At 39.6% G+C, this 12,565-nt stretch overlaps 1 protein-coding gene across 2 annotated transcripts in view; it reads left to right on the forward strand.

The window, feature by feature from the left end:
* ddr2a (discoidin domain receptor tyrosine kinase 2a) overlaps window positions 1-12,565 on the forward strand; it is a 174,823-nt gene that overhangs the window by 123,771 nt on the left and 38,487 nt on the right. For both annotated transcript variants that reach the window (XM_041208395.1, XM_041208396.1), the window contains 3 exons: window positions 3,330-3,435; window positions 6,511-6,697; window positions 11,087-11,330. In XM_041208395.1, coding sequence (XP_041064329.1) covers window positions 3,330-3,435; window positions 6,511-6,697; window positions 11,087-11,330 — 537 coding nt within the window. The remainder of the gene's footprint in view (window positions 1-3,329; window positions 3,436-6,510; window positions 6,698-11,086; window positions 11,331-12,565) is intronic.

Genomic DNA, 12,565 nt, shown 5'->3' on the forward strand with positions numbered 1-12,565 from the left:
GGGAACCACCTGCAAGTTCCCCTCTGAGCCACTCACCATCCTGATTTGAAAATATGTCCCTATTCCTTCACTGTCAGTGGGTCAAAATCCTGGAATTCCCTCCCTAACAGCACTGTGGGTTACCTACACCACATGGACTGCAGCAGTTCAAGAAGGCAGCTCACCTCCACCTTCTCAAGGGCAACTAGGGATGGACAATAAATGCTGGCCTACCCAGCGACGCTCACATCCCATGAATGAATTTAAAAAATGGGTTTCACCTTGTGGTTGGTTGGCATTTAAACCCAAAACAATCCTGCCAACAATTATTTACATTTTCCAACCTACTTTACAAGGTGAAGGAGCAAGATGGACACAGATCATAACGGAAAAGGGAAACAGAAGGATTATTGTGGTTGTGGGGGATAAGAAAACATATTTGAAGAGAAGAGTTTCAAGAAACTTTCTGAAAACAGGGAGAGAGGTATTAAAGGGTAGGGATTTAGGGAGATAAGGGCATTGAAGCTGAAATAAAGATTATGCCCCAACCATCCACTCAGCCTATATAATCTCCACTGGTGAAAGGTTAAAGTGCACTACCTTTGAGAAAAAATGCTTGTAAACCTTCCAATACACCTTGATGTAAATCACATTGAAACGTGTCATTAAGCTACTTACATCAGTAACAAAAAGGATGCCCAGCTCTTCTTTTCATTGAATTTCTCACTGAAGAATACAAAATTTTTACAGGGTTTGACAGGAGAGATGCAGGAAGGATGTTTCCCCTGGCTGGATGGTCTGCAACCAGGGGACGCAGACTCAGAATAAGAGGGTAGGCCATTTACACTGAGGTGATGATGAATTTCTTCACTCAGAGGGTTTGAATCTTTCGAATTTTCTACCCCAGAGGGCTGGGAGGCTCAGTCATTTAGTACGTTCAAGACAGAGAGTGATAGATTTCTGCATGTTAAAGATATCAAGGGAAATGGGGATAGTGTGGTAAAATGGTGTTGAGTAGAAGAGCAACAATGATGTCGTTGAATGGCAGAGCCGAATGAACCTATTCCCGATCCTATTTCCTATGTCCGTATGTTCTGGTTTGTCATCCAAAAAAATAAAATTGTTGAATAACTGAGATGCCTGATGACTATTTAATCGAGGCAGAATCTTATACAACTAGAACCCTGCTTCAGCTGATGATCCTGGTTGTCAGTGCAGCCTCTTTAGAACACTTCCTCCTTATAGTTCTGGGTTCTTGTTACATTTCTGGTAAATCTGCGTCATTATAGCCTGCGAAGGCAGCACCAATTTGGTCTTGCTAAACTGCAAAAAAGAGACTCAATCAGACCTACAGTAATCAACGATTTAGCTATCATTATCCCTGGTGATTGAAACACATTTTGGTTTTTCTTCTGGACACAAACCCCAAACCTTCTGCAGTGCTGCAGATTGGCAGCATAATGTGGCTCACAATCACGAAACAATAGCTGGCCTGTTTATTTTAAACTAATTTAGGAATTCGCAGCATGCGAATGTTAACAGTGGATGTAAAGAAAACAGTTGCATTTATATGGCACCTTATGACATCTTCAAGACACCCCAGAGTATCTGTGTCCAATCGATTACTTCTGACCATACCAGATCTGTGAGGGTATACTTATCAGGAAGGTTACAACAAGCTGGGACTCCTTTCTCTAGAACAGAGATAACAGAGAGGTGACCTGATAAAGGTCTTTAAAGTTACAAAACAAAAACAAAAACAGAATTACCTGGAAAAACTCAGCAGGTCTGGCAGCATCGGCGGAGAAGAAAAGAGTTGACGTTTCGAGTCCTCATGACCCTTCGACAGTTCTGAATATTGAGTTCAACAATTTTAGATCATGAACTCTCTCCTCCATCCCCACCCTCTTTCCGATTATTCCCCCCCCCAACTTTTTTCCAATAATTTATATAGATTTTTCTTTTCCCACCTACTTCCATTATTTTTAAATGTATTTCCATCCATTTTATCTCTACCTTTTAGCCTTTTTAAATTCCTTCCACCCACCCCACCCCCACTAGGGCTATCTGTATCTTGCTTGTCCTACTTTCTACCCTTAATTAGCACATTCCTCAGATAATATCACCACCTTCAACACCTCTTTGTCCTTTTGTCTGTGACATCTTTTGGTTATCTCCATCTATCACTGGCCCTCTATCCAGCTCTACCTGTCCCACCCCCCGCTTAAACCAGCTTATATTTCACCTCTCTTCTATTTGTACTTAGTTCTGTTGGAGGGTCATTCGGACTCGAAACATTAACTGTGTTCCTTTCCGCAGATGCTGCCAGACCTGCTGAGTTTTTCCAGGTATTTTTGTTTTTGTTACTGACATAAACTTATTGAGCCAAGTGGCCTGTTTTCTGCTTTTAAATTCTATGTAATTGTATGAACTGTGCTCACTATTATTATAAGTAAACATGCTAACCATCTGGCAAAAGCTGAGTTCTCACATAATGAATTAAATGGTGATAGTAGTTGAGGGAGGCAGCTAGCCTGAGTACTTTGAGAGGGGAGGGGGATTGCAGATAAAATTCCTCCTATTGATGATTATGTGGTAAAGTTGGCAAAAATTCAAAATGAAATGTGATACTATAATTTTCAATGAAACTTTAGACTGGAGAATTCATTGCTTCTTTGAGTTGAGAGTAAAATTGAATAGGGCATGTTATAACTGCTGAGCTGGCAGTTAGCTGAATGTCTGGGCAGACCCACCAAGGTGTGCATGTGCAATGCACAGTCTACTTTAATAGCCAGTTCTCATTGCAATATAAGCCCATTCTCAGATGGGCAGCTTCCCATGATTGAACCTGTGCAATATTGGGGGACCTGGCAAGAAGTGTCATCAGTAGGAGCATGGTGGAAGGTTCGAGAATACAGAATTGGAAGGAGCCTGGGCATCAGTGGCTCAAACTATTTGTTGTGTGCTTCAGTGGAAAACCTCTGCTCCTCCTGGCCCCTCAGTGGACATTTTTTTTTACTTACCTTGGAGGGCCTATGCTTCTGGCCAAACTCCTCCTAGTCAGCAGAGTCTCTACAGCAGACAACCCACTCACTTGGCCATGCAAAAGGCTTTGGGATCCGAGCAATGTAATACACCCTGATTAGCATCAATTCTTGAGGATCCAGCCAGCCAACGTTTAGGTGGCCTTGGGATGGAAACAGATTGGTAAGTGGGTCAACTTTGAGTTTAACTCTCATATTGTTCAGTTTCCATCGAGTGGAGGGAGTACAAATATCCACCAAAATTTGTAAAATGGTTAAATCTCAGTGAGCATGTCTTTGATTTGACCTGTTTATGTCTTTATGCAGATGGTCTAGTGTCTTACAGTAGCCCAGTTGGTCACCAGATTTTCTCATCCAGGAGTCCCACTGTTTATTTGAATGATTCAGTCTATGACGGTGCAATTAGTTCAAGGTAAGATGTCCTACACTCTCTTTAACAAGTTTCTTTTAGCTCTTCCCTCCAAGCACACTTTTCTCATACACTATTTTCTGTAGTTATGATTAGACTTGGCCTCAATGAACTTGGTTACATGCTGCAGTACAAAGCAAATGTGTTGAGGAGGTTGTGAGGAATATAGTTGGGAAGAAACAAAGGAGAGAAACTGGTATATATTATCATTAAATACAGCACAATGTATAGGGTCCAAACTCTTACCTAAAGATGTATCCATCTTAAAAATGGTTTTCTTTTTAGCCACTTTCACTTTTCTAAAATTATTTGCTATCAAACGTAGCTTCTTATTAAATCAAAAACTCAATCTCTCAAACAAGTAGAATATTCTGACCGGGAGGTTGTGCTGACCACAACACATGATGCCAAGCCACTTGAGAATTTTGATCTTATTTTGAAACAATTCTTTCTGTCTTACAGAAGGATGTGGTGCAGAGAAAATAAACTTTTTTTGAGCAATGGGATCTCACCAAAACATAAACTTTTTACAGCAAGAAGCCTGAATACCACTCAGCAAATTAGTTTGCTGTGTTTCACAGATGGCAGTCACATATTCTGTCATCATGGTTCAGTTAGTTTTGTTTTAGTGAATTGTAATGATAACCAAACCTCCCCCTACCTCAAGCCCTACAACCCCTCGAGAGCGATGGGTGGGATTTCCGGTCCTGCCAGCATTTGGCATCATTGCGGGCAGGATGGGAAAATTTGGAGAGTGGCCAAAATTTTTTTGGCCTCTCTCCATATTTTCCCATCCCACCCGCAACAATGCCTGTTGCTGGCGGGACCAGAAAGTGCTGTCCTATGTTCTACCAACTCTGGTCACTTACGCATTCTCCACTCCCTTCACTCTACCACTGATGGACATGTCTTCAGCTGCCTTGGTACTTAGTTCTGGAATTCTCTCCCTAAAACTCTCTGACTTCTCATCTCTCTCCTCCTCATGCTCTTTGACCCAGCTTTTGTCACAATTTCTAACATATACCTCCTTAGCTCGATATCAATGTTTGTTTGATAATACTCCTGTGAAACATGTTGGGACCTTTTCCCATGTTAAAGGGGCTAGATAAATGCAAGTTATTTCTGTTATTTTCTCTTGTTGTCATTACCTCCTTCACAGTTCTAATTTCCTGATCCTACTACACATAGATGTGATCTACAGAGATTGATGAATATCTTAAATTTTGAGAGTGCTGCTGATGGGTTGCCAGGGCTCAGATGAACCAATGCGGAAAAAGGCTGCATGAGTCTGTTCAGATGAATGTAACTGACCCTGACACTATTTGAAGAAGAGGAGGGAAATTCTCCCCTTGTCCTGCCAAACAGTTACCCCCCAATCAACATCCTGAATAACAGATTAACCCTTCATTCATCTCATTGATATATGGGATCATGCTGTGCACAAATTAGTTGCTATTTTCATCTATAAAACAATGATGGAACATAAAAAGCAACAAATTACTGAGGAGTACTTGAACACCATATCCCCATTTCTGTCTGGACCATTCATGATTTTCAACAGCTCTACCAAATCTCCATTCAACTTGCTTCTCTTAAGGAGCACAACCCCAGCTTCTCCAGTCTGTCCACATGGCTGAGGTCTCTCATCAGTGAAAACATTCTCGTAAATCTATTCTGCACCCTCCCTAAAGCCTTCATATCCTAAAGATAGCTTTTGGAGTTATATTCCTTCAAATGTATAAATACAGTTTATTTGTTTGTCCTCTATTTCTTAGTAATTCATCCTCTGTTTAAGAAAAGCAACTTATAGAGAGATAGCATGTGCATTTACACTGGGGGAAAATTGTATCAAGTTGTGAACTGGAATGAATTTTTAGTGAGCTACACTGTGCCTAACTTATGGTGAACATTCCCTCCAAATAGAGCAAACTTCACCCACTATTGGATAGAGCATATTGTTAAAATTTGTGGAGACTTGTTAGCTACTTCTTAACAAGATCTCAACTTATTGAAGCCTAAACTCCCCACTAACTAGAATGGAACATCTGCCGGCACTGAACTGATAAGTCATTTGAAATAGTGAATTGTTACTGTAATATACCTATTTAATTATCTCATTGGTTCTAGCAATGGAGCATGTAAAACTACACTTAGCCTCCAAGTTTAACATTGGTACAAAGCAGTTCTGATTTTGCACCAGATATATGTAGTATTAATTATGTGTCAGCAAATTGACTCCACAGTGAGGCAGACTGAAACTCCATCCATCAGGTCGGGCCCTACTTTATAAGAGATTCAAGTCACATTTCACTTGCATCAATGCTACAGTTTTAGCACCAATACTGTACACAGAGCAACAGAATCTCTGCAGAACTATAGCAATAGGATGAAATTAAATCGAATAATTTTAGAAAAATAGAGTAACTATGATATAATGATATTGGGATATCACAGCATATTCATGCAGCAGTGAATCTGTCTTCAGATAATGTTATTGTCAAGTTAGAACACTGCCGTGCAGTGGTAATATAACCACAAAATATTTAGCAGTGCTAATTTAAAAAGTATTAAACACAGGAATATGTTATTTTGGTGCTTCCATCATGGTTTTTTTTTAAAAAGAACAACTGACTATTTAAAGAAATGTAGAAAGAATGCAGCCACCATTAACCCTTTACTGTTGCTGGGTTTTTTTTGTGGAAAATTGAAACTGAGGCGTCATTATTGGAAAAATCATCCAGCTAATGGACTATGGTATAAAAGTAGAAAATGCTGGAAATGTTCAGCAGGTCAGGCAGTATCTGTAAAGTGATTAACAGAGTTCATGTTTCAGGCCGATGGCCTTTTATCAGAACAACACATCCGCTGCATTTTGCTTTTGTTACTAATCGATATATTCATTTTCTTAATCTTCTACCACTTGATCGAATAAAAAAGCTGCTGATAGACACAAAGAAATTTAGTTTGCCCACATTGGATCCCATAAACCATGTAATGATGCTTAGAGTCTTTTAACCCCAATTTTGTTACATTAATCTGTGCTTCTGAATAAATGTCATCATGTCTCCCTGTTCCCAGGATGGTTTCAGAAGGACTTGGTCAGATGACAGATGGCGTCTGGGGTTTGGATGATTTCACACAGAGCCATGTATACAATGTGTGGCCAGGGTATGACTACTTGGGATGGAGGAATGACAGCTTTGAAAATGGCTACGTGGAAATCCTCTTTGAGTTTGACCGGGTCCGAAATTTCACAGCAATGAAGGTACAAACTTTGTCTTTTTTATTTCTGTCTTTTTGAATATCAGTAAATGTCTGATGGTCAGAGTCTTTAGATTTAGGTTAATGGATCAACAACATAGCATTTTCAACATGAAACATTCCAAGCTGTTTCATAGGAATATTATCAAACAAAATTTGACATTGAGCTACTAAGAAAAAATTAGGACAGATGTGCAAATGCTTTGTTAAAGAGGTAGGATTTAAACTGCATTTTAAAAGAGGAGAGTGAGGTACAGACTCGGAGGTTTAGGTAAGGAATTCCAGAGTTTGGGGCCTAAGTATCTAAAGGCAATGCCATTGGTGAAGCAATGGAAATCAATGGTACGCAAGTGGCCAGGGTTGGAGGAACACAGAGAGCTCAGAGGGCTCAGAACTGGAGGAAGTTACACAGTTGGGGAAGGGTAAGACTATGGCAAGATTTGAAAACAAGGATGGTGCTTTTAAAATCAAGGTGTTGGCAGCCTGGGAAACCAGGAAACTGGGGGGGTGGGGGTGGTGGTCAAACGGAGTGCTTTGAAAATTACCTTGATTTCCCAAGAGTTGAACCTTCACCTTTCCATTACAGGGTACAATAACACAGCAGCAGATGTCAGCGCTCATCACCAATATTTTGACTGCTTACATTAGCTGAACAGATCCCCACATAAAGAGATGGAAAAAAAGGCAGAAAAGGGAAATAATTAAAACCAGCGTTACTGGCTCCCCCTCCAGCTCAGTGAGTTTATCCAGTCCACCAGCAAAAGTTCCAAGTTCCATCCCAAGTCTGTATCATTACCTTATTTCAGCTAGGATGGCAGGGGAGGCTCTGCATCCAGTCTCCCTGCTCCTTGCTATGATAGGAAAGATCAATCTGGACTCCTGCTCCTTATAGCCATTCAGTATTGCCTGCAGGTAGTGCACTAATGAAGGTCTCAGGAACATCTGAATAGCCTGTTACACTCACCATGAAAGCTTACGCTGGGACAATAGCCAGTTTGGAGAGATACAGCAGAGCAAATATTCTCCTACTAATATTTTTAACCTTACACATTTGGAGTTAATCCCCATATTTTCCTTCTCTTTGAAGTATGGTTTGACATTTATTGAATAAGATATAAATTGTTACTGTCCTTTTACACGTCAACATTATAAAACAAAATGTCCATACAATGATTGTTCTTTATCAGTCCTCACAAAATCATAACTTTGGTATCCCAATGGGTAATTCTATGGCTCCCAACAGTCATAAGTTAACAAAAGGCTACTGTACAAAAGCTCCTACCCTTTTTCCCACCTCCCAGTGTGCTCATTCACCAACATTGGCTGCCAGTTAAACAATGCCTTATTTTAAAATTCTCATCTTTGTTTTCAAATCCCTCCATGGCCTCTCCCCCTCCTCTCTTTGTGATCTCCTCCAGCCTTACAGACTAAAATCCTTTGCGCTCTGCCAGTTCTGATCTCCCAAGCAGTCCCAATTTTAATCACTCCGCCATTTGTGGCTGTGTCTTCAAATATCTAGGCCGTAAGCTCTGGCATACCCTCTCTGTTTCACTTTCCTCGTTTAAGACATCCCTTAAAACCTAGCTCTTTGGCCAAGCTTTAGGTCAGCAGGCCTAAATATCTCCTAACATGGAGTGTCAAATTCTGCTTGATAACGCAGGTAAAGCACCTTGGAAAGTTTTATTACATTAAAGGCACTATAGAAATGCAAGTTGTTGTTGTTGACTCACCATCATTTGTACCTATGGCACCCAAACATAACCCCCTGTGGAATGTTTCGTTCAGTTTTTTCATTTTGAAAATATTTTAGAAAGCTGTGCAGGTCACAGTTTATGAATCAATAAACTCTTCAATTAAATGTCAGATTGGCACAGCAATATCTCATTTGAACTCAGATTCACTAAGCCCCAACCCACACAAATTGAAACGCTTGAAAATGGTATTGCAATAAACAGCATTAACTGCCTAATTACAAATAATAAATCAATAACATAATGAAATATTTTATTATTATTAAATATTATTAAAATAATAATCAATTACAAATAGATGAGAATCTCATTCTCCTTTGCAGATATTCTCCATCACTTACCTGGTTAGAATTAATTTATCCTGTTAGTGTGAATGGATCTAGAAGTAGTTTCCTGTAAGAATTAGGCTCTTCATAGCTCTGTCAGAACAATTCCATAGATCAGCTTCTGAAAGGTTTCTGGATGATGGTAGAAAGGTGATCTCTATTCCTATATCTTTCCCCAACAGAAATCCTCGTAAACTAGCAAAGCTCATGATTACATGTATATCCAACAGATTAAAGTGTCAACCTCCATTAAAACTCAAAGTAGCAACTGCAGAGGTGCCAGTTGCCATAAGCAGATATCAGTCCAGTCAAGCTTTTGTTCATAACTTTAATCGCTAGTTTTTGCTAACTCTAGACTGAACAGACAGTGGAATGGGGAAATCAGGAGGACACCTGAGTTTTGAGTTCCTCTTCTGATTCATTGAGAACTTTAATAGCTAGTGAGCCCCATATCATCAAAAAGGCAGTGAGTAAACCCACTATTTTACAAATATACGAATTAGGAGTAAGAGTAGGCCATTTGGCCCCTCGAGCTTGCTCCACCATTTGATAAGATCATGGCTGATCTGATTGTGGCCTTAACTCTACTTTCCTGTCTTCTCCCCATAACCCTTGACTCCCTTGTTAATCATGAATCTATCTAATTCAGCCATAAAAATATTTAATGGCCCTGCCTCCATAGCTCTCTGGGGTAGAGGATTTCATACACTAATGACCCCTCTGAGAGAAAAAAATTCTCTTCATCTTTGTCTTACATGGGAGACCCCTTATTTTTAAACTCTGTGCCTGGTTCTAGTATCTCCCACAAGGGGAAGTATCCTCTCGGCAATCACCCTGTCAATTCCCCTCAGAATCTTAAATGTTTCAATAAGATTATCTCTCAATCTTCTAAATCCAAATGGATACAGATCCAAACTGTCTAACCTTTTCTCAAAAGATAACCCCTTCATCCCAGGAATCAGTTGAGTGAATCTTCTCTGAACTGCTTCTAATGCAATTATATCCTTTCTTAAGTAAGGAGACCAAAACTGTACACAGTACTCCAGATGTGGTCTCGTCAATGCCCTGTGCAACTGTAACAAAACGTTCCTACTTTTATACTTGATTCCCCTTGCAATAAGCACCAACATTCCATTTGCCTTTCTAAACACCTGCATACCAAGTTTTTGTGATTCATGTACCAGGACACTCAGATCCCTCCATAACTCAGAGTTCTGAAATCTCTTTCCATTTAGATAATATACTGCTTTTCTGTTCTTCCTGCCAAAGTGGACATGTACACATTTTCCCACATTACACTCCATCTGCCAAATTTTGCCCACTCATTGATCTATGTATGTCCCTTTGAGTCCGTATGAAGTCATATGGACTCGAAATGATAACCCTGTTTTTCTCTCCACAGATGCTGTTAGACCTGCTGAGTTTTTGCAGCATTTTCTGTTTTTGTTTCAGATTTCCAGCATCCACAGTATTTTTTTCATTAAAGTAATTAATCCCATCAAGAATACATTTTGTGGAGGTTTGAGTCCCTGACAGCATGTTTCATCTTGTCGGGGAAATGTGGAACTAAGGGGCACAGTTTCAGAATAAGGAGTCTCCCATTTAAGATAAAGATGAGGAGAAATTTCTTCTCACAGAGGGTCATTAATCTTAATTTCTACCACAGAGAGCACTGGAGGCTGGGTCATTGAATACATTCAAGGCTGAGTTAGACAGATGGTTGATCTACAAGACAGTTAAGGGTTATAACTCTTTTGAGTACAAACCCATTTCCATCTTTTCCTATTCAGATGAAGTTACATTGTTTCATAGTTTGCCATTGTGAGATTTGAACTCTTGATCTTGGGGTTACAAACCCAGTACCATAACCACTTGGCTATTTAGGCCAAGTAGTTAAGGGTTATAGGGGACAGGCAGGAAAGTGAAGTTTATGCCATGCTCAGAAGAGCTGTGATCTTATTGAATGGCAGAGCAGGCCTGATTGACTAAATTAACTACTCCTGCTTTCGTTTCTTACGTTCCCTAACTGTATTGCAGCTTTCACTAAGGTTTGGAAAAGCAGTGTATAATTGAGTGATTTGTATCTAAGATTTAATTGTACTTGAAAATGATTAAGGCAGATTGCATTGTTCGAGAAAATGTCCAATTGGTGCTTCATGAATAAATGGCAAAAGGCTGTGTTCTATGTTACATATTAAAAGTGAGAAGACTTGTTTTATATAGCATGTACACCAATTTGGGGGAGCTGGCGGGATGGTTTGTGTTAAACACAGTGTACAAATCTAACATGGAATGTTTATCCTTTCATCACTGCAGGTCCATTGCAATAACATGTTCTCAAAGGCGGTGAAGATATTCAGGGAAGTGCAATGCTTTTTCTGCTCAGAACCGGGTAAATGGGAACCAAACCCAGCCACGTCTGTTCTGGTTCTAGATGATGTCAATCCGAGTGCTCGCTTTGTCACCGTTCCACTACAACATCGTATGGCAAACTCCATCATGTGCCAATTCTACTTTGCAGATATATGGATGATGTTCAGTGAAATTTCCTTCCAGTCAGGTAGTTGCTAATTATATCTGTTTGAAAGGTTTTCACCCCTAATTCCCACAATATTATTTCGATATTTCTCCCCTCTGCGTGCTGCTTGTCTTTATACATACCACCCCACAATATCTGGAAGATCAGTGCTCCAAATCAGTCTTGTAAATGGCTGCTATGATTGTTTAACATAACGTTAAAATGAGGTGATTTTTTTACTTTCTACCCTTCACCACCCCGATGTGTTTCATATGCTGTGTTCGGCGCCTTAATAAAGAAGCAGTAGCAGTTGGCTCTAGGTTCAGTGACCCACTGGCAAGTCAAATACTCAACTTCTTGATTGACCTCTCACCCAATGACCCTTTTCACTGTCCCCGTCACAGCTTCTTGGCTCCATCCACCTGTATCTATCTTCAGCTCATTTTGCAGGGAACAAGCTCCCTTATACACTTTTTAAAACCATGGCAATCATTTGGTCAGGCAAATAGGGGTGCAAGTGGTGAAATAAAAAGAAGATTGTGGATGCTGAAAATGTAAGGAATAGAAAATACTAGCAATACTCAGCAGGTTAGGCACAGCATCTGAAGAGAGAACTAAAGTTAACACACATTAGAACAAATAACCACAGGCAGCTTGTAGAGGTTACAGATTCTTATAGAGAAAGGTTTTTGGGCAACTCTGTTCAGTTCCTAGTAGGAAAACCTACCGCTGTATAAGATGGATGCTTGTTCTCTTCATAGTTGAACACTGAACCTATATGTCTGAAACCTAATGAAACTCAATCTATTATTATTCCAGAATCTCCTTTCAAAAATATGTTTCCAACAAAGTACTGTTTCAAAAAATACTTTTCTGCAAAGTTTTGCTGTCTAAAATTATGCACACAGAATCAAAGGAATGTAACAAATAAAATACTAATGATTTATTTGAGACTACTTTATGGCTGGAGTAGGGGTTCGGAGGAGAAAAGCTCAGACTCCTAATCAACACTTTTTGTCTAAAGGGAAGTGGGCTCAATACCCTGGGGTTGAAAATCATACTGTGTTATTAGTAAAAAACATCTTGAATGCATTTGTATGAAATCCCTTTGTTCGCTATTTGAAAGAAGTCATTAAGTTATTTATTTTAAATGAAGTAACTTTCATTAAAAAAAATAAAGCAGCACTCCATTCTCATGCATTAATGTATTAATTAATAATTTTGCTCAATACAATTTCAAATTTTATCTTTCATGAGAGGTAGGGGAGTCACGTTCT

Source organism: Carcharodon carcharias, chromosome 16 (assembly GCF_017639515.1).
Source record: "Carcharodon carcharias isolate sCarCar2 chromosome 16, sCarCar2.pri, whole genome shotgun sequence".
In the NCBI taxonomy this organism is placed as follows: Eukaryota; Metazoa; Chordata; class Chondrichthyes; order Lamniformes; family Lamnidae; genus Carcharodon; species Carcharodon carcharias.